The 23228-nt window shown below is 41.9% G+C and overlaps 1 protein-coding gene across 1 annotated transcript in view; it reads left to right on the forward strand.

The window, feature by feature from the left end:
- The window catches only part of kcnh5b (potassium voltage-gated channel, subfamily H (eag-related), member 5b), a 250314-nt gene that overhangs the window by 170857 nt on the left and 56229 nt on the right, over positions 1 to 23228 (forward strand). The window contains exon 12 of the mRNA XM_033641955.2: positions 22668 to 22864. Within this exon, the coding sequence (XP_033497846.1) occupies positions 22668 to 22864 (197 nt within the window). The remainder of the gene's footprint in view (positions 1 to 22667; positions 22865 to 23228) is intronic.

Raw genomic sequence — 23228 nt, forward strand, 5'->3', positions numbered from 1 at the left:
GCACTAGTGTTTCCCCACATATTCACTCTCATTTTACTTTTCGTTTGGTCTCCGCAAACTTCTGCTAAAAACATCTGATGTTTATACAGAGCAGGTCGTGCACAGTTACATCATCAGAGACTGTTTGTGCTGGAACAAAGCTGATTGCTGAGAATGAACCAAACTGTGAAACCAAAACTAGGTTTTAAAAGAGGCTAAAAAGCTCCTTTAGGGTAAAAAAATATTTGTCAATACATGTTGGATTTGTTAGCTCTTGATCGTCCTCTTCGTATTCATTACAGCACTGCTGCCTGCTGCAGCTGACTGAATTATCATCCTAAGTTCATCGAGGTTGCTGATATAAAATATATTGCAAATATTACAGTTTTTTTATTGTAAATGGGCCACACTATCTGAAATAAATCAATGTTACATTGTAATGGAAGATTGTGATTCAGGACGATGCCCATAGGAACTGCTGCAGGATTGTGATCTGTGTTGCTGGCATGGGAGATCGCAATCCATTATGTTGGAGCTATACATCCACTGCAGCAGATAGTGAGAATGAGTTGCAGCTGCAGTTTTTAATCTGTGGAAATAGACAAAATGAAAAAGAAGAATTTGGAAAAAGGCGAAAAAATAATAGAATATAGAGGGGAAGAGAATTATGGAGATATATCATAGCAGAAAAGAAATACTGTTTGGAAAGGACAGACGTTTAAAAGCATGAGACACAGTATGTGGGAGATATAATAGAAGAGGGAGACAGATGGGAGGGGAGGAAGGAAGAGGAAAGTAAAAGCATGGTGGAGTGAAGCTCTGATTGTCTGGGCCTGTCTGCAGCCGCTCCTTTGTGTTGCCTTCCCACTTATTTAACTTCATTAGGAGGGCGAGTCGGACGCGGCGGCAGTCAGAGGTTCATAAAGAGCATATTAGATGTTTTATAGATTGCTTCATCACGCTGAGGACATCAGTCAATACCTTGTCAGTAAGCTGTCGTCAGGAGCTGCTGCTGCCGTGCAGAGATGGACAGGGTCAAAAGGAGAATACTTTCTCAACATGCCTGCTGTTGTTTTCCATTTAACTCTGGATTTACTGGGCTTCAGGCCTTTTCAGAGCTCAGCAGCATCAGTGTCACAAAGAGAGAAGCTTCAGATTTCCTGTTTCCTGTTACAGTAACTTCAGCCAATATATCAGCAGCCACTTCTGGACACTTCACCAAATATCTGAGGCACACACTGTAATTTTATACTTCACAAATGTACTATTTTACATCAGTCGCCTTGTTGCAAAAGAAAAAAAGTTTAAAAATATTGCAGAAAGATTTTGGAAACTGCATCACAGATGAGTGGTAATTATGCCACAGCCTCTATTTAAACTGATCCATCACACTCTCCAGAAGAAAGCAGAGCAATCATTAACTTTTCTGGCTGGTTTTATTTTTATATCGTTTACTTTGTGAAATCTGGTGGCTTCACTTAAGGCTTTCCAAATTATTTTGTGCCATCAACCATCTTAAATATGTTTATATCAGAGCGCAGGCCTTATTTAATGTAAAAATAGTTTAAATTCTCAAAGTGGGCGAGGCCTTTATACTGTACCTCAATGAAAAATTGAATCAGGCATTTATATACTAGAGACAGGCTTTTATTTCCCCTGTTTTTACAAGTACAATATGTTGGATGATATATATTTAGTGGAAACACTCAGTATGTTTTCAGCTGCTCCTGTTTGCCATGTCAGTTTGCTGCTGTTTGCTGTTAATGCACAGTCAACACAGTTTCATATTAAAAGACCTCAGCGCTCCTTCAGGGAGCAGAATCCTCTGAAAGGTGTAGTTAAACATCTGCAGGAAGTGACATAATGAAATCACAGCAGAGAAGAGCTCATCCCAGTGAATGACACCAGTGAATGTGTGAATGAAATAATAGAGAAAGAGAAACTTATGAATACGACTGTGTTGTTGCACTGACGGGATTAATGCTGTGGAAATGAAGACTGGAAATAGACTTCGAATTATCAGTCTTTTGCTCCACCACCTTTTTCCACACACTTCGGTTTGCAGATTAAGAAAACTAATTAAACTACCAAACTAACTCTAGTGCCACCGTGAGGTTGAAGGAAATCTCTGCAACTGTTGGATGAATTGCCGTGAAATTTTGGTCACACATTCAAGATAAATTGTTATCACTTTGGTGATCCCATATCATCAGGTCAAAATTTCTGTTTTCTTTATGACACAGGGGGCTTTCAGACCTAGAGTTGTCTTGCTTTGGTCCGAATCAGGAGCCCTTTTTAGATAGGAGTTGTGCAAATTTGTAGGAAAGCCAAATCAGTCTTTTTCAGCATTGGCAGTATAAAAACAAAATCGGGAGTGCGGTAAAATGCCACCTACCTGCGCCTTTTTCGGGGCAATGGGGGGTGTGAGCAAGTAACAAAAGGTGTAGCTCAGCGTGTGATGTAAACAGTGACGTGGGAGGGAAGCCGCGGCTGGTCAGTCCTTCGGCGATTCTCTCATAATTCGACCCGTTCCTCCCCGTCATCAGACGGTTAATGGCCTCTTCATTTGTGAGGACAAGGCGGGCGCGCAATTCCTTGTCTCCCCAGTTGCTCATCTTTACAGTGTTTGTCAGGTTTGTGTTTCCCTCTTGCTACTAGCTGCTCGCTAATTCCTGCTATCAGCTGTTTCCTGTTTATCCACCGCCAGTGGCTCGCACATGCAGCTCCTCCAACAAGTCTTCAACAGCCCCTCCCGTTGCGAAAGGCCGCCTCAGTCTGTTTAAACTAAAAGGGTTCCGCCAATATGTCTACCCTACAAGGCGGAAAATTGGGCACCTCGGATCAACTCGCCAATCCGGCTCTGTGTGTATAAATGCTCGCAGCTTGCCAGCAAACGGCCCAACATTCGCGGAAAATCTGGCAGTGTAAAAGGGGCTAGGGACTAATTTTGTTACAAAGTTGTTTAGTTGCCTAGAGTTTGTTCGTGTTCTCACGGCAGCATTTACAAGCAGCCAGCAGCAGCGACCATCTGACACCGACACACCGTGAGGACGGAAACAGAGGGCTTGGCGGGGACGGTCTGTGGCTGTCTGTGGTCATTTTGACTTGACCAGTGGACTTCACTACAAGCCAGTTGGCTGTAGAAACAGGTGACATGCTTTATGTTCTATAACCAGGCGCTGGCAATTTGACCAGCTGAGTGTCTGGTGACACCATCAGCCAGCTTGAGTCAAGCTCAGACCGGCCAGTTTACACCACTGCAAATTTTCTCTGCAATGTTCTAAAACAGTTTTGTGCTGTCACAAATCTTTGGTCTGACCTGGGCTTAAAGCTGAATCCCAGGTGACAACATCAGCTGGCTTGAGTCGAGCTCAGACGGGCCAAATCACACCGCTGCAGCTTTCCCCTGCAGCATTCTAAAATGGTTTCATCCTGAATCTTTGGTCGTAGCTGAGCTTTTCCAAGACTTTTGGATCACAACTTTTTATTATCAAACAGGCTGACTATTATGAAATTCAGCCGTTATTGAACCACTGGATTTTATTTGAGATTTTATTGAAAGAAATCAGGTTTTGTTTTGTGAGAAATATCTTGCAGTGTGACTGATCACAGCTGGATGTGTAACTGCAGCTGAGGAGAAGCCGAACAGTCCCTCCACGCGTGTCAGTGAGATGAGTGCTTATTTTCTGTGAGCTCTTGAAAATCTCTCAAGGACCCTCAGAGGTCCACAGACTCCATTTTGGAAAAATGACTAAACTCCCTGACGCTAATTGAATAGCTTGCAAGTTGTTGTCAAACTTTGTGTTGGATAGCAACCAGAGAAATGTTCCTTAACAACAATGCTTACAGCTGCAGTTGTGTTTGAGCAGGAGAACAAAGCTGCTGGCTGATCACAGCTTCAACAGGGAGGAGAAGGAGGGAGGGAGGAGCTTAGTGGTAGATGGATGGAGAAGGAGGAGGTGGTGGTGGTGGAGGGATGAGAGCTGGAATGAGGAAGCAAAAAGGATTGAAGGAGAGAGTGGCTGTAAGGGGAAGCTTGATAAGGGGTTTGTCTGTGTGTGTTCACAGCATGAAAAGGAGGCTTCTTCCTTAAAAAACGTTTCCCTCCTAGAAGGTTTTTCTTTTCCTTGAGACAGCTGTCTTGTTTTTAGCCAGATTCTTCTTTTCTGTTGTGCTGAGAAGTAAAGGGAAGTTTTGCCAGAACCAGAGCTCATGTTGGGAAACAAAAAGCTGAGAAAGAAAAGAGACAAGAGGTACAATAAGAGAAAAATGGTCTCAAATGTTCTTATGTCAAAGTAGTTTACTGTAAAAGCTGCCACCTGTCATTGCTTTAAATGTAGTTTGGGGATGGATACACAGGGATGTCAGCAGGAGGGTGGAAAGATGATGAAGTTTCCTGAACGTGTTTTCCAGATCAAAACCATAGATTAACAATGATATCTTATAGAGATTTATTATGAGAAGACTTTGATTAATATTTATCTTTTCCTTTGAATAAGCAGGGATTTGGAAGATTTTGTCGATTTTCCTTTCAAGACGCATGAATTATTAAATAATGTACTGTGTACTTTCTTTTTATTGGCTGCTGCCAGCAGCTCTGTAGCTCGATCTGTCGGTTGTTTGAAAAATTTCAAGGTCCAGGTCAAGTGTGTGTGTGTGTTTGTGTTCATGTTAGCTGGATAAAAGGACACATGGCAAAGGGAGTGGCCTGTTCTCATTCCCAGGGCCCAGCTGTTTAAAAGATTATATCGATTTGTTTTGCTGTCCAGGATCAGCTGATGCGTCTTATTTTTGCGGCAGTGGTAGTGCTCCATTTTGTGTGTATCCGTAAACTCTCAGAAAACGTGCACAAATACGGACAAACGCAGAGTCCGAACAAAAGGCCTCGTCCGTGTCTGTATATGTATCTAATGCTGATCATAAATTAGCCTTAAAGCCTCCTCCTCAAATCAGTTTCAATGGGTAATGTTCTTTCTTAAACAAAGAGTTGGGGTGTGGTTAATAGTCGGGCGTAATGTTAATCCATAACTATAGCAACACGATTGCAGCTACAGTAATTTGGAAAACAGCAATTTGGCACTTACTTTGATAAATTTGCTTTTTTATCAGCGCACAAATGAGACAACAATTAGCACAACACAGCGACTCCCTCTCTCTTTCACTTGCTTTCTTATTTATCGTCTCCTCCTGCTGCAGTTGTTGATTGTTGTAGTGACGAGGAAGTGTGTAGCTGCTGCACTACCAGGAAGCCGCACTGCCGCACAGTTACTGGAAGTTTTGGAGGTGCACTGTCCACCAGTATTGGCCACAATCGCCTCAGCTCAGCACCACCCTGGGCAGCACTGTGATTCTTTTTATTTCTCTAACAGGACATTTCTCAGTGTCCGCACCTGTTAGAAGCCGATGCTGGTGGATGGTGCAAACTTTACACAAGTCCCGAAACTGCATTTCAGACGGTGGACCCTGGTTACATGTCTGTCCTTCCTGACAGTCGGTGCGTTGTGTTATGGCGTGTTCCAGGCAACCTGTAACTCGTGTTTTTACAACCTTCCACCCGTGAAAGTGCACTGGAACGGCAGTCAAACCCGTAACTTACCACCTGTGAACTCGTACCAGATCAATGTACTCCCAGTTACACTTTCTGACGTCTGAATCAATTACCTTACTCCTCTAAACAACAATGGCAGCCCTGTTGATGCGGTGTTGATGCAAGTGATATATGGTGAAAAATAGACAAAAATAACCCTAATGTTAACGCATTATTAACAGCCGCTCTAACAGCTAGTTTCCAGTGCAAGAATAAGTCAATACAAAATACGTTTCCCAACACACAGATAACGTAAAATAAAAAGTATAATAGCATCTTTGACCTTATGCGCCATTTCTCCTCCTCCGTTTTGCTCAAATGAGCAAGGAACCGGCACCTTTGGCGATAGAAGTGATCATAAACAAACATAAACCCCGCATGGTCCGCCATGTTGGTTTGACAGTTTGGCGTGACTTGCCTGGAATGCTATGAATTCGTGAGTCGTGACTTGAAGTGTTGATTTACGGGCTCAGAAACTGGAACGCAGCATCATTTCTGCCAGTGGGATTTTGTGTAAGTTGCTATGTGGACTGCTGCCACTCACTTTACCTATGCTACACATATCATTATGGAAATAAACAATACACTACACTAAGGTGGAGAGCGCAACTGTACAGAGGTATATAACTAAGGCTGTGATGCTACAGTTATGGTAAAATACAAGATAAGTTGACTCACTAGCTCTCAGTGATGTTTATGATGTTGATAACAGTGCACCTGTGCGAGCATGCAGGATGTATGACCTGCAGATTCTGCTGTAGTCATACGTCATCTTCCTGTTTTAGCAGCAACCTTCTATTTTTAACTTTGAGCAAAACATTAATTTATTTGTCAAAAACATTTGGTTGACAGTGTCGCTAATCAACAGACTCGGTGAAATATGAAATATTATTAAAATGCTAAAATACACTGGAAGGGTGCTTTAAGACTAAAGAAGGTTAATCTGTGTCTGACAATGTAAAACTGAGCCTGCTGAGCTGAAATGTCCTAAACTGGCCACTGTACAGAGGACAGACTGTTTGGTAAACATGGTCTTTCATCTTCTGCCTCTCTCGCAACAAACTTGAGGTTTTTCCGAATTTAGTTTCTCTCAATTATTTATCCCTGCAACAGTTTTGTTTTCTCACACATAATCAGCACTGCCATTAAGACACTAGTGTGGCTGTAAAGTTTTAGCCCCCAGTTCTATTTTGTGTTTTCATCTTAGTCACCAGGTGCTATCTTCTGTCACCTGTCAGTCAAGCAGTGTAGGTGCGACTAAGCATGCCAGAGGCTTCTGTTGGTTTTCTGTTTATGCAGCATCCTGTTAGTGGCACTCTTTTGTTTGCACAGTCCTGGGTGCAATAAGTGCTCATGGTAGCTACTCTGTTATCGTAATGGTATATATACATGTTGCACACACACGGGCACACACACAGTGGGGCTGACTGCATAAATGAGCAGTTACTGAGCACATTAGAATATGAAAAGATGGAGGGATGGTGAGAAGAGGATAGGGAGGAGGGGAGAGGAGGTTTAAAGGAAGGAAAAGAGGAGGCAGTAAGATGAGATGGAGGAGGACAAAGGGGGGGATGAAATGGAAAGGGGAGGGGATGGAAGCACAGAAAAGGTGAGAAAGTTGATAGCTTATAGTAGAAGGAATAGAAGAAGAGGATGGATGGAGAAGAAAGAAGCCAAGGAAAGGATGAAGGAACAGGGGACTGGAAGGAGTGGAATTTATGGCGAGGAATTAAAGAGAAAAGTTGGGAGAATGGACAGTTAAACAGAGGGAAAGGTTAGAAGGATGGAGGAGGAGACTGAGAGAATCTGTGAGAGAATCGAAGGATGGGGGGAGATGAGACAAAGTCGAAGCAGCACAGAACGATGGAGGCAGAATGTGTTGGTTGTGGTTTTTAAAGCCACTGATTTCCCCAGGCTGAGGAGTGAGGCTGCTCCCTGAGGCTGTAACATACTCTGCTCTCATTAGTGTCCACTGGTATCCAGTTGACACACAAACACACGCACACTCAAGCAGCAAAGGTACATGTCGGGATACCAGTGTGTATATCTTTTATGATGGCTCTTTAATGCGTCCATGTATAGACTGTGGAAATGAGTTCCCTCTTGGGGGGACGAATGCACAAACATACACAGGATCTCATACACAAGTGCAGATGAGAGCGCACATGCACAAGAACACAATACCTTTCCCACAGTAACAGGGCAATACTGTGGCAGCCCCTGTAAATACTCAAAAGTAATAACCCTTTCATTTCCTCATTTCCCATCATCCACCTGGCTTACTGTGCCCCATGTCAAACTCATTGAGCAGCGACTGTGGGAGGCAGCTGTGATGAATAACAGGGAGAGTCTATCTCAGAGTCAGTAATGTACGTAGATGGCAGTAGACAAGGTTTGTCCTGATTAAAGAGATTCTGGAGGCTTGAAAACCATCCAGAAACCATTAATGTGACGCTGCATCAGTCCTGCAGCAGCAAAGTACAAGTCAATACACTTTCTGGTTTTTGTCTAAAGAATGGGGACTGGGTCGTTTGTTACATCTACTGACAGCTGCAGAACAAAAATGTGTAACTCTGGATCAATCTGTGAAAATGTCAGAGCAGCATTTTATGATAAAAGATCAATGACAAAGACAAGACCGTTGGCAAAAGTTTACAATGGCTGGGCTTCACCAATACTGAATTTAAGAAATGAAAAGATAAGATAAGATAGGAAAAGATAAGGATAGGATAGGATAGGATAAGATAGGATAGGAAAGGATAAGGAAAGGAAAGGATAAGGAAGGGTTAGGTTAGGTTAGGATAGGATAGGGATAAGGATAGGAAAGGATAAGGATAGGTAAGGATAAGGATAGGAAAGGATAAGGAAAGGATAGGATAGGATAAGGATAAGGAAAGGATAGGATAGGATAGGATAAGGATAAGGAAAGGATAAGGATAGGAACGGATAAGGATAGGATAGGATAACATAGGATAGGATATGGATAGGAAAGGATAAGGAAAGGAAAGAATAAGGAAAGGTTAGGATAGGATAGGATAAGGAAAGGGTGAGGATAGGATAGGATAACATAGGATAGGATAAGGAAAGGAAAGGATAAGGAAAGGTTAGGTTAGGATAGGATAGGAAAAGATAAGGATAGGATAGGATAACATAGGATAGGATATGGATAGGAAAGGATAAGGAAAGGAAAGAATAAGGAAAGGTTAGGATAGGATAGGATAAGGAAAGGGTAAGGATAGGATAGGATAACATAGGATAGGATAAGGAAAGGTTAGGTTAGGTTAGGATAGGATAGGAAAAGATAAGGATAGGATAGGATAACATAGGATAGGATATGGATAGGAAAGGATAAGGATAGGAAAGGAAAGGTTAGGATAGGATAGGATAGGATAGGATAGGATAGGATGGGATGGGATAGGATGGAATAGGATAGGAAAGGATAAGGATAGGTAAGGATAAGGATAGCATAGGATAGGATAAGGAAAGGAAAGGAAAGGATAGGATAAGGATAGGAAAGGATAAGGAAAGGAAAGGATAGGATAGGATAAGGATAAGGATAGGATAAGGAAAGGGTATGATAGGATAGGATAAGGAAAGGATAGGATAGGATAAGGATAAGGAAAGGATAAGGATAGGATAGGATATGCATAGGAAAGGATAAGGATAGGTAAGGGTAAGGATAAGGATAGCATAGGATAAGGATAGGAAAGGATGAGGAAAGGAAAGGATAGGATAAGGATAAAGAAAGGATAAAGATAGGAACGGATAAGGATAGGATAGGATGAGGATAGGATAAGGAAAGGAAAGGATATGGTTTACATAGGATAGGATAGGATAGGATAGGATAGGATAGGACAGGACAGGACTAATGCAAGAATGACAACTGAAAAAGACAAGTACCCCTTAAATCCAAACTAGATCAGTTGGGTTATTCTACTGGTTTATGTCAAGGTCCATCGATAGTTTTTTTTGTTTGTTTGTTTTAGATATCGTGTAACTACAATGGATCCCACCTGGTCTATCCACAGGGTCCAGATTCCTCCTTAGTCATTAGTTCAAGGTCCATTCCCTTTAGCCCCGCTTTCACTATGTGATTTTGTCTGCCACTGGATACGATCTCCCAGGAAAGTTAAGGCTTAGTTTACAACACATAGAAGGGAGTCAACCGTTACACAACCAAAGGATAGTATTTGCTTTTCCCCGGTAGCTATCTCCAGTTACCAAAGAGTATCTATATAAGTTCTTTGAAGCCTCTATTTCCCCGTAGCGGAAATGGCAGATCACGGAAAAACCAAAATAACTGTGGAAACTGTGGTAGCTGCTAAGCTGTGACAAAAACTGAAAGCAGTCAGGTTGCTCTTGTGACAGCAGCTCCAACAATAATACCACTTGGTAAACCTGTGCCAAAAACATATTTATGAAAGAGATATCCGGTCACTTTTCACTTCCAGCCACTTCTCATTTACCTGGCTTTCATGAAGTTCCTCACAAGGTTTATTTTTGGTTAAACTTTCCTGTTTTTACGAAAACTTGGATTAATTGTCGGCCTCCCGGGGGCGAACAGAACAGCTGGATAAACAGATGACCACACACCATCTGCCCTTTAGCCTGAATTATCTATTGATGAATTCTGCTCCAGCTCTGAGAAAATTCACTCCCCATCTTTTTTTTTGTTTTTGCCAAAATGGTGAGCTGATTAATTTCTTAATCCATTATTCATGCTTGGTTATGAGAGTAGGGTTTTAGTCTGCCCTTCTATTCACACAGCAATATGTTCTGGCCCAGCAAGCAGTACGTCAGCGGTGAACAGGAGGAGATGAGCCTCCAACCACATATGAGTCTGGCTGCATTACAAGATCCAGTAATAAGAATCAGTGCAGGGCTGTTTTGATGTGGAATACATTAAAGGAGGAATTTATTAAGAGTGCAGGTTAAAGGGAGAATGATGAAAGGCAACTTTATACAGTGAAATTCTTGTAAAATGTGTTAATGCAGTGCTGCTTTTCAGGACCATCTTCAGGCTCAGATATCATCCTTTGAAAGTGACATTTATCATCTCATACAAAAGTATCCCCTGTCCTTTTTTGGCAACATTATGCACCAAACAGCATGTACCATGTATCTAACAAATTTCAAGATAAGACCTTTCTTACATTTGGACAGAGCTAGGCTAGCTGCATCCCCCTGCTTCCAGTCTTTATGCTAAGCTAAGCTAACCGGCTGCAACTTCTTATAACGGACAGATATGAGGGTGGTGTCAGTCTCATTTAACTTTCAGCAAGTAAGCGAAAAAGCTTAGCTAAAGCTTACTGTTCAAACCATAGACTGTATATAAAGATGGACGACATGACAGCCTCCCAAAAGTGAAGCTGAAATATCTCGGTTGCCCCCTGGTGGCTGGCTGCAGTACAGGTCATAAAGCCTGCCCTCTCCATGTTAGTAGATGAAACATGGGCCAAACTAAAAACTCAAAGTATACGTCAAATACGTTTTTCCCAGAGATGGTTTCTGTCATTTAAGGTAGTTTATCACACTGCTGTATGTTTAAGTGTTCGTTTTCCTGATAAAATTGGTTTTAATTATTTATTTAATGCTATAAAACAGGGGTTTTACAACATGATTGACAATTGTATGAGCCAATCAGTGGGCTTGTATTCAGTGGCACTGCTTGGCATTAGTCAGACAGGTGTATAGGCAGGAAGCCTTATACCAGGGAGATCACTACTGCGCAGACTCTGGCTGCAAATGATGTCACCAGAGCAAGATGGCAGCGGCTGTATCCTGGATATTATTTTAGCTTCACTTCCATGCAGTGCGAACAAGTAGAAATGTGTCGTTCATCATTATGTACAGTCCATGGTTCAAACTAGTCAGTTAGTGAAAGTTTATAAAATAATAATAGACGTCACCCACTGGTTTGTGGACTCCAGTTTTTAAGCCATGATTTTGGCATTTGGAGCCAATAGTGAGCATATTTGAAAGAGAAGGTGGAAGCTTCGTCAACACAGTGCAATTACAGCTATGGTTAACTGTAATAATGCTAATGCTAATTTTTACTAGCAAAAAAAACAGGCTTAAAACCACTGGTGAGTTATATTAAATCTACGACCTGTGCAGGAGTCATGAACGGAGAAATTAGTTATTGAGTCGAAAATTGTTCTTCGTACCCGGCTGTGAACATGTTTATTTCTGCTGTACAGTTGGGTATTTTAACATAGGTGTCTTCAGGGATTAACTCACTCTTGGAGCCAGCCTCAAGTGGCCATTTTTGGAACTGCAGTTTTTGGCACCTTCAAATTAGCTTCATTTTTCAGCCCTGGACGTTGCCGTTGGTGAATCAGGCTGCTTTCATTGGGTATTTTAAGCCAAAACATGATCTTTTCCTAACCATAACCAAATGTTTTTTTGTGCATAAACATAACCATACATTAACCACAGTTAAAATGCAATGTTTCAACGTATCCCTCACATAACAGTGTGAAATTGTAATTTATCTGTGGTTTGCAGAGACGTACAAAGCCAACATTTTTCTGGTGGTTGAGCTGATGTCCCTCATCTCAACTGACTCTTGCTGGTTAGATGACTAGAAAAGGATTTTAGGAGTTAGACTTTTTTGTGGCACATTTCATTTGTAGTTATTTTTCGATTGTTTTACTACTGCAGCTATATTTTTTGGTGTCTTATAAGTCCATGTGGGCTGGGTGCAACAAATTCTGAAGGACCATGCTGCACACATTTGCATATTCATCTTTAAAAAAAAGATTTTTTAGAAACTAATAGGTGATCTGAAACTCATATAGGATAGAACTTTATTTACCCTGAGGAAAACACTGCCCATATGTTGTGGAGACCAGACGCAGCAGCGTAATTAATGCATCAGTTATCTTAATTAATGGTCTCATTACCATAAATGGTTATGATTTATATCGTGCTGATCATGTTGGGGCTTTTCGGCAGATCATGTTCCTCCTGTTGAGAACAGAATGAGCTTCAGTAAACTTCTTTATTGCTTTATTTTTTGCACAGTGAACATATTGAGCCGTCCTCATTAATCATTCATGAATTCATGTCTAAAACTGGACAAATTAAAACTGTACTAGACACATTGTGTAGTAACTATTTATCTGCGGTCAATTATTAAAAAGGGCTCTTCAAATGCTAATAGTAGTGCTCCTGATACAATAAGGACCATTAATGCTGCTGTTGGCGGATCAGTGTCACAGCAGCTGTACAACTGTCTCCACCCACTTGGTTTTTCCGAGATAATGGCATGACGGGGGCAACAGCAGCATCAGCACACACGCAGCCGAAAGTATCAGCCTGAGATGCCTCACACTGGACCAACGCACGATGAGCTGCAATGCAAGATAAAGCAATACGAGGGTGCGCACCCCGCCCGCCTGCCTGCCCGCCCACAAGCAATTTCTTTTTCTGCTGATGGGGGGGATACAGGCTACAGCAGCATTAAGTGGCATCTCCACATTTGTCAGGATGTTAACTGTGAGTTGATCCTCATGTAGACAAACAAAATGTGCAGCAGAGTTAATTGAAAACCAAAACCAGTCAATAAATAATCACCATTAGCTTAAGCAGGGATCTCCTTTAGTGGTAGACGTACAAGAAAAGCACGAACCAGACCTTCAAGACCCCCTTTTTTTAATTGTGGTTTGTTCCAACTAGATACTGAGATCTGTATCTGAGTCCCATTAAACTGAAGACTACACATGAAACTATGCAGCATGATTCCAGTGGGATCAAAGGGTTATTACACTGGTGTCACGGGGGTCATGATGATAAGGAGATAACGAACGTTTTGCAGCATATTTAGTAGAAAAACATTTACATCTGCTGTATGATCTGCCACAGCAGGGACAGCATGGGGTCATGATGCAAACAGGAAAACATGATTTTCACAGAGTACAACATTGAAAGCACTGCTCATCACTCTGTTTAGACCGACATGTACCAGTGGTCTTTAGTGCGCACCGCAACATGGGGATTAAATGCTCAGGGGTTGAAAGGGATGCAGGATGGGATGTGATTGAACAAATACACCAGGTCTTGCAAACAGAGGACAGTCAAAGGCAGTCTGTATGTTGGACAGATATTCCAAATCTCAGATTTCAGATTCTGTGACACATTACGAAACATTTTGTTGTGGTTGAAATCTGGAACGGTACATCTGATGAAAAATATGCCCAGGGCATGGTATCCTCCTGATGTAACCACTGACCACAGCAAAGTAATGATCTGGTAAAGAATAGCGTCTTTCTGCTCTTTAAATAGTAAAAATAACCAAAATATCTGTGGGCAAAAAGGACACTGTCACACAAATGTATACCAGACAGCCCTATACACACAAAATATCTTCCTGCATTCATGTGGAAATGAAAGAAACAGGTGCGCTGAATCAAAAACTCCTGACCAAAGAAAAGCTTTAACAACATTCCAGTTATCAGACTTTTATCAAGCTTACCTTCCACAGGTACCTGATGAAAGAAAGAGAATATAAATAACCAACAACAACTGTAAACTCTTAAATCTGACAGTGCACAATTGAAAGGTCAGCTTGTTCTCATTCACAGGTTGTCAATGCTGACACTTTGTCAGGCCCCGAGGCATGTGACATCGTCACCGAAGGCACCCTTTAGCATCTTTATGAGATGCACCGGGCTTTCATGTAATTCAATGTAAACCCATTTTTGGGAATACTTGACTCTGAGAGCAACTGATATAATAAAAAAGAGAAATAAAGTCTGTATAGGGTGGACAAAACTGGACTTTCACCCTTGAGACTGCTGTTCACGTCCCACATAAAACCAGTAGTCAGTGGTGTTTTAACTTAATGTCACGTAACTAATGTGTCCATTTTTGAAAACCTGCACCCACCCATAGAAAGAGAAGAGAGAAAGAGAAAAAGTCTCTTTGACTGGCGAAAATATTCCATGCCATCACTGCCAGGTTAGGAAACATTTTAGTGTGCTCCTTCCAACACCATGAAACCTTAAAAGGATCCCAACTGGGTGTCTTGAACTCCATGTAGGCTGCCACCTCCTCGGGCTGCAATTTCATGGCTGGAGTCCTCCACGTCAGTTACGATTGTGACGACACGGTCAAAGGTTCAACTTGTGTTGTTAATAACGCAGGACTTTGGCCTACATCCGCGTGAAACCGAAAGTCACCATTGTTTTACTATAACCCGACAAACTTTTCTCATGGTTGTCACGCACTGGCGTCACTCGTGTGGCATACATATGTCAGGTTATGTATCAAATGGACTTCTTTTAACTGGAAATATCTTTCATCTTTTTTCTAAACCTAATCAAGAAGTTTTTTGGTCTAAACTTAACTGCGACTGTTTCACAACATTAACCACATGTTACAGTGTGTTTCAGCTGTGCGTCACATGAAGGATACCCTGTGCATGGCTATCAGATGCAGAGTGACATGACAATACATCAGTGTTTGACAGCCCAAAAATGAGAGAGCTGCACCCTAATTTTAAATATTCTCCATATGAACATAGATGTTACCTAAAGTTTAACTTCTCTTCCTCAAGGACATTATTATGCTGAGAGTTAACATTAAACACGGGCGTCATGAATGCAGTGTTGACAACAAACAACAATAATCTACAGTCAAAAACATGAAAGTAAATAGTGTAAAAAATGTATATAGAAGAACATTTTTACAAGTGGATCAAGCCAAAGATAGAAAGTTAAAGTAAGGAGGTCAAACTGGGTGATTAGGACACTTCAGAATCCACTGAACCTTATTAATAACCTGTTTACTGTAAACACCATGAAGCTTGGTACGCTGCACCCCGTCACCTGTCTGCACTACTGCAACAAACCCAGTATACGCTAACACTTCACATGCTGGTACATATATTATTCCAGCACATAACCGAGGGCAGAACGGCCTTTTTGTGTGTCATATTCAGTGTGTAGCAGTGTATATCAAACACTTAGTCCCTGTGAGCAGTCAGGCAGAATAATATCAGCAGCGGTTCTGTTTGTGAGTGAGTAATCAGCAGCATTACAAAGCCTGGCGACAGGGGTCACGCCACCGATGTATCCATCTCCACCCAGCCAATCATAACAGTCCTCGCTGTGATTTTTGACCCCACTGTAAGTGTCACACTCGGCGCTCACAGCCACCACAACCACCGCCTCCTCCGCCAACCCCCTGGCCTGTGTGACCACATCCACATCCAGACGGCTAATTGGCGAGGAGGTGCGGATCTCTGGGGAGCTCATTCCAGACGAGTCCTGCTGCCTGAGTCACTGTTGGATATTTCGGAGAGAAGGGGGCCCTCGGGGGGCGCAGAGGAGGGATAGTTGAGATGATGATCCACTCACTCACACACTCGCAGTGACACACACGCTCTGTCGGCATTTTGCGACGGCATGCCGGATACGTCTATTACTCAGGGTGTTGCGACAGCTTGTGGACAGTGCAGACTGCTCAGAAAAATGCTGAGCTGATGGTTGTGGCAGGTTTGACACAGATTTGAGTCCTGATTAGCCCAGATTTCACTTTTTTTTTGCCTGTTACAGCCAGAGTGCAAAGATCTCTTCAGGGAGAAGTGTCATAAAAGCACCATTATATTTCTTCACAAGATAGTGTTTTCTCCTACTGCTCTATTTCTGTATTTTATGACTCACCTTCTGCTGTTGATTGAAAATACAGTATTATGAAAGCCTCTTCAGAGTTTATCTACAAAAGTCTGTGCTCTTGGATTAGTTTCTTCCTTTTCTTTTCCTTTTCTTTTTCAACAAAACCATTCAGTAAAAAAATACATTTCACGTCAGGCAAAAACAAAATAAAACAACACAATACAGGAGAGCTGATAATAATAAGAAAAATATAAATATAAAAAAGGGATGGGAACAAAATAAAACAATGCAATGAGAGAGAAGCAATAATTCTAAATAAGCTGAAAATTAAATAGTTACATAATAGTACAAAAATAAAGAAAACCTTAACATAAATAAGGACAGACACAGAAAACAATTTATTTGACTTCAGGGGGTTTCAGCAGATATGTTTCTGCAATATTCTAAGAAGAACTTGTTGATTTTTAATTGTTTGTAAGAGCAGGAGAGCTGAGCACTGAATAAAAATCAATCAACATAAGAGGGAAAAAGCAGTGTGAACCTAAAAACTTCTGTTTATACTTGCAGAGTTTTCCCAATAAACTTTTTAAAATGTTGACGTAGTTTAGAGATTTCTTACTCCATCCATCCATTTTCATTTGCGGGGCAGCACGCCAAGCAAAGCGCCCCAGACGTCCCTCTCCCCAGCAACGCTTTCCAGCTCTTCCTGGGGCCTCCTACCAGTGGGACGTACCTGGAACACCTCTAACAGGAGGCGCCCTGGAGGATCCTGATCAGATGCCTGAACCACCTCAACTGACCCCTTTCAACACGAAGGAGCAGCAGCTCTACTCCGAGCTCCCTCCAGATGTCTGAGCTCCTCACCCTATCTCTAAGGCTGAGCCCAGACACCCCACGAAGGAAACTCATTTTGGCCGCTTGTATCTCATTCCTTCTGTCATTACCCAGAGCTCATGACCATAGGTGAGGGTTGGGATGTAGATTGACCAGTAAATCAAAAGCTTCGCCTTCCGGCTCACCTCCCTCTCTCTTCACCACGACAAACCGGTGCAGCGCCTGCATCACTGCAGAAGCTGCTCCAAACCGCCGATCCATCTCACGCTCTATTCTACCCTCACTCGTGAACAAGACCCCGAGATACTTGAACTCCCTCGCTTGAGGCAGTAACTCTGCCCCATCCCAAAGGGGGTGATCCACCGTTTTCCGGCAGAGAACCATGGCTGACTCTTATCCCGACAGCTTCACACTCGGCTGAACCCGCCCCCGTGCGTGCTGGAGGTCACAGTGTGATGAAGCCAACAGAACCACATCATCTACAGATTTGTTAGTCATATTGTCGTATTGATAAATGATATTGTTAAAGTGGAAGTAAAACATGCAACAATATGACTGTAGTTCGATTTTTACCTTAGACTGCAATCAAACTTGTTATTCCCTGATATTTGCCAGAAAACCAGATCCCTCTTTTTGCCAGTTGGGCGCAACCGTCTTTTAACAGGCTGGTTGGTGACGTCACGATAATGGCGTTAACTAGGAGCACTGAAAACAACACAGTTCTTCAGACAAGTTAAGTGTTGATACAATAGAGTGTGAGATTTGTGGTGAGATACGAAGAACCAGGAACAAAGTCAAAAAGCAACTGCCTGTGCTTTTTAAGCCAATAAGACCAATTATAGTGCAAAGACTTGTTCCCATGGAGTCATTGGACTGCAGCAAAAGTGACGGGATGCCTGAAGTTGATAGTCAGCCCATTAGGTGGAGCATGACTCGACCACAACAACAATGCAAGATGCTAATAGCATTGCGTTAACGTCATCATGTCACAGCTAACATAAATAGACTAACGCAGATAACATGTCCACAAGCTACCTTTTTATTTTCGGTGCAAAGCTCACATTCCTGCAGCAACATGCTACAATCCCCACATACAGTCTGCAGTGTGGTGAAGTTGACAGTGTGTTTGACACAGTTGGCAGTTCAGCATGCCGAGAAGCCAACGAAACATTCACCAGCTTATTCGCATTAAGGGTATCATGTGAAGTACCATATTGGTATTAGTATAATTTTAAGCGTACTGGTATCGGTACTTGTATCATAATTTTTAGAGGATACCCGCCCAGTATGATATTGCAGTGTCATATATCTTGACTGAGGTAAAAATCAAACAATCCACGGTCAGATTATTCAGTGTTTCTTCTCAACTTGAAGGTTAAAACAGTGAGTAACATTCATGCAGATTAGTTTCTCTTGATAACACTCTGCAGTGTTTGATGACAGATGACACATTTGATGCTACTTATGATTATGATCCTCTTATTGTCAGATCAACTGTGGCGTTGCCCAGGAGACACTCACAGGTATAAACACACGTTCATCTGCTATGGGTGATTAGCATGGGGAATTTATGCTGGCAGTTGATAAGTCAAGTGTCCAGGTGGCTGCAGTTGGCTTGGAACCAATGAGGGAGAGGAGATCAGTTAGAGAGGGTCAGTGCTTCAGACTCCACAAGACTTGAGTTCATTTGTGCACGAATATAACATCATCCTTATGTCACATTTACCGTAAAACTCGGAATATAAGTCGCACTGGCATATAAGTCACAGTCTATTTTTTAAGGTCTCAAACAGGGAAAACAAGGTTTTATATTACTATTTGTTAATAAAAACGTTATACAGGTTATTCCTACACTGTTTCCCTTTTTTTTTAAATTTGAAACACATTCAAAACACAATAATCTCTTAAGCAGCTTTGGTTACTTTTCAGATTGCAATTTTCCAAACAACCTCTTCAGAAAATAAAATTACGGTATAACAACATCGGTCAGCTTTCAGTGAAAATGTAGTGTAAAAATAAATAAAATCCTATTGTCTGTCCTGTTTATTGCTTGGGCACTGTTATTTACGTGACAACACCTGAACATAACACACACAGACACACACTGGGTGTTGTTTCTACCTCTCTCCTCTCTGGAAGCGGACCTCCAGTCGCCCGCCTCCGCCTTGATTAAACGCTGAAAATAAAATAAAAGAGGGAGACAGGTTTTTCCTATTTTATCTTATTTTGTTATATTTCTCCCTCTCCTCTCGCTAGAAGCGTTGGACCTCCTGCCTCCCGCTCCTGTCTCAAACACGGAGGTCTCCCTCTCCGCAGCTGAGCACCCACGGTGCATGCCCGGCCTGTTAAATAGCCTGTAACCACTGTGTGACACAAACTCAGTGCTTTGGTCATTAAATAATGTTGGGCTCGGTTCGGGTTTGGACAGAAATATGCTGCCCGTGCCGCACTCTAACACACACACACACACACACACACACAAACACACGGAAAAACGGACATTATCATCAGTATATAAAACCCCCCCGGACGCCCCGGACGGGACGTGAAAAGTGGACATGTCCAGGCAAAAGAGGACGTTTGGTCAGCCTAATGTAGCACCATCTTGTGGGTCAAATTACATATGTCAGCATTTACCTTGGTCTATAGGTCGCACCAGTCTATAACCCGCACCCAACTTTTTAGATGAAAAAAAAGGGGGAAAAAGTGCGACTTATACACCAAGTTTTACGGTATTTAACTATTTTACTTAACTGACTGTGCAGGAAACTGTACAAATGACACACACACTTTTAAATGTCATTTGGGCTTTGTGATGAATATTTAAAGGGAAAGGTTTTCATGTGCTCCTGATCTTTTTGCCTCCCAGCGGTGTTCACTTTGACTGACAGCTCTCCAAGCAGCACTGCCAAATCTCCAACAGCTAAACTCAATGAAGAACCCAGTCATCAAATATTCTACCTCTTAATGCAGTTTGCTCTTACTGTACATGCCACCACCTGCTTTCTTCAACTCAGTTTTGCCACCACTTTCTCTTTGAATTACATTACACTAACACTCTGGATGCAACATCACTCTGCTGTGAGTCAAAGTTTTAGAATGAAAACTTCTTTTTCTCCTCTTTCTCTGCCATGTGTTTATGCCCTTGCGTGGGTAACATCCATTGCTGGCGGCATCCTGTTTTCAGGTGGTTGGCCCGTACATCCGTGTCATTCTTGTGAATGCAATATGTCAGGAACACCTTGAGGGAGTTTCCTTTAATTTGGCACAAATGTCCACCTGGACTCAACGATGAAGTGGTTAGAATTTGGTGGTCAAAGGTCAGACGTCAAGGTCACTGTGACCTCAAAAAACATATTGTCGGTCATAACTCAAAACTTCATGCTACTTATGATTAAATTTCATGTTTCAAGTGTTTAATCAAAAGGTAGACTTCACGTTGACATCATAATGTTCTGCAAAAGCACTTTTCTTTACGGGTGTGGCACATCATCTCGTTCACGAAAATACCAGTATATTCATTCATAAAATTCATATTGTGATACTCGCGACATTTTGACTTGTTGGCATATTGACGTCATACTGTTAGCCACGGCAACAACAAACATGGCTGAAAGCAAAATTATTGCAGACTCCGCGACTATTTTTGTGACTTACCGCTCAGAGGGAACTCATTCAGTGGCTCCTCTGGCAGCAGCACAGCGTCTCTCCCTCTCCTCTCTCGCTGTGCGCACACAGGAGTTGGTGTCGTCAAGTGATTTTGTCATAAACCTTTGGTAATGTAAACCTACTGACACTCAGGGCTCGATAAAAAACCTCCATACATGTGAATGTGTGATAGTTCTGGTATCATAACAGTCTGTCGCAGGTTATATCACCCACCCCTACTTTTCTAGCCATTATTCAGCGTCATAACATTTAGTCAGGTACGGAAGTAGTGACACTAATCTTGGGTGTCCATCTTGAAATTGTACTGATTGTATAGATCTGATCTGCCGGGTGGAAGATGTGTGGGAAGAATCCAAGTTTTAGAATTTGTAGCTTCTTTGCAGCAACGTCCATATTTGAAGCATTGTCTCCTGTCATGGCTTCACTTGAGTCTGGACAGACAGGGGTGTAAACTTGACAGGTTGGCGGACACACACAACTACAAAGTGGTAATTCTAGTTTCCTCCTTAATCCACTCCTATTATGTTGGATCTGAAACTGATGAAATCGCTCTAACTGTACCTGCTACTTACTGCTTGGTATCAGGTCTGATAGTGTGTGTGGTGAAATCAGCAGCTCTGGTTGCTAAGGACCTGGCCAGGTAAAACTGTTGCTAAGGAAAGAAAAAGGGAGGAAGTGTGTGCCTGATGCAGAGATGCAGATGGTTTATTTATAATGTTTTATTGTCAATGTATATCCCTGCAGCTAATCAGCACCATCCTGTAATTAATTAATTAGTCACATGAACTTCTTTCTTCCACACGTCCTCTTAATATTCTAACATGACACAAACTAAGACGACTCTCGATGTGATGTGTTGGTCCACAACAGAGGACGCTGCTGCCGTCAAAGCCCCATGAAATTTATATTCAGTTGTCAGACTACTTTGTCAGACTTACTCAATTAGCACATCCCAGCTCGTGCACCTTCAGTTCTCCTGCCTCCATGTCTTCTTCTGTGGTCTTGTAGCTGTCACAATAGATGAGAATAAACATTGTGTGAAGGTATGAAAATACGGCTATATAAAGATAATATTAAAACACATTCCTTAGCGAGCTTTAGCTGAAGAGACTGGCTCCTCAGCGCACATTAACAACCCTTGAATCCAGGACTGCTCTCCAAATTCACTCGATATACATGGATTGTGCTTCTAACAGACTGAGAGGTCCAATTTGTGTGAAGGCCTCAGAAATCTTCAAAACAAGTTCTAGTTATATCATCTAACAGTACCTGAAACACTCTTTCCAACGTCAGCATTGGTAGGACTTTGACAGACAGTTTCCATAACTTTCTAAAACAGATAATCTGCTTGTCACGTCACTTTACATTGGCGATTGATTATGTTATGGGATGGGCAGTCTTCAAATATGTTCTGTGCCATCAGGTATTTCTTTAACCTCTTTAAAAACAGCTGCACTGTTTACATGTGTAATATCCAATGGCAAATAATTCCATAATTTCAGTCCTCTGAGCAATACTGTCGTTGCCTTGCATTTGTTTTTGAAACAGGAAGTGAAAAACAACCACTTGTTGCATGCCTAGTATTAATTTTATGGTAGTTACTACTAAAAATATTGAGGGTAAAGGATATCTGGGGTTTCATATTGTAATTTTGTAGAGCTACAACTAACGACTTTTTTTTTCCCGAGTATTCAATTGATAGTTTGGTCTGCAAGTTATCAGGAAATCATGAAAAACTTTGATCACTATGAATCATTAAAGTCCTAAAACCACAAATCCTTGTTTTGTCCAACCAATGGTCCCAAAACCTGTTTAATGGAAATGTATACCTGGGATAAATCCAAACCATCTTTTATTTATATTTTTATAGCTTATGATAAATAATTAATTAAGATAAATTCAAGACTCAGTTCCCTTGTTTCACCCGAGGTGTCAGCTTTATTAACCAATTGATGTGTCAATAATTAATGTCTCCTCAGGTAAAGGTGACGTGTTTGGGGACGTCTTCTGGAAAGAAACCACCCTGGCACATGCGTGCGCTAACGTCAGAGCGCTAACGTACTGCGACCTCCACGTCATCAAGAGGGAAGCCTTGCTCAAAGTGCTAGAGTTTTACACCGCCTTCGCCAACTCCTTCTCCCGCAACCTCATCCTCACCTGCAACTTGCGCAAGCGGGTAAGGTACCCTGCTCTTTGGACACACACACACACAGACCTAAAAATTTCACACAAATATCTGTGGAAGCCAAACGTACATATACCAGCTCAGGTATGGTCAAAGCCTACACAGACTTTTATTTACACAAATCACATCGTTGTATTCAGCCTGATATTCAGCCTAAGTGGCATCTGGTTACCACTACATTATTCTGTCTGATATTATCTTCTTGAATTGGATCTTTAATTTTCAGTTTACTCATTCTATGTTAGCTCGCATACAGTCAGCCTGAGTTCAAGATGTTTACCTAAAGGAGCCCCAGTTTATAAAGATAATACAGTGGCTGCATTTGAAAGAGCTTAAAGGGCCAGTGTGTAATATT

Source organism: Epinephelus lanceolatus, chromosome 15 (genome assembly GCF_041903045.1).
Source record: "Epinephelus lanceolatus isolate andai-2023 chromosome 15, ASM4190304v1, whole genome shotgun sequence".
Lineage (NCBI taxonomy): Eukaryota > Metazoa > Chordata > Actinopteri > Perciformes > Serranidae > Epinephelus > Epinephelus lanceolatus.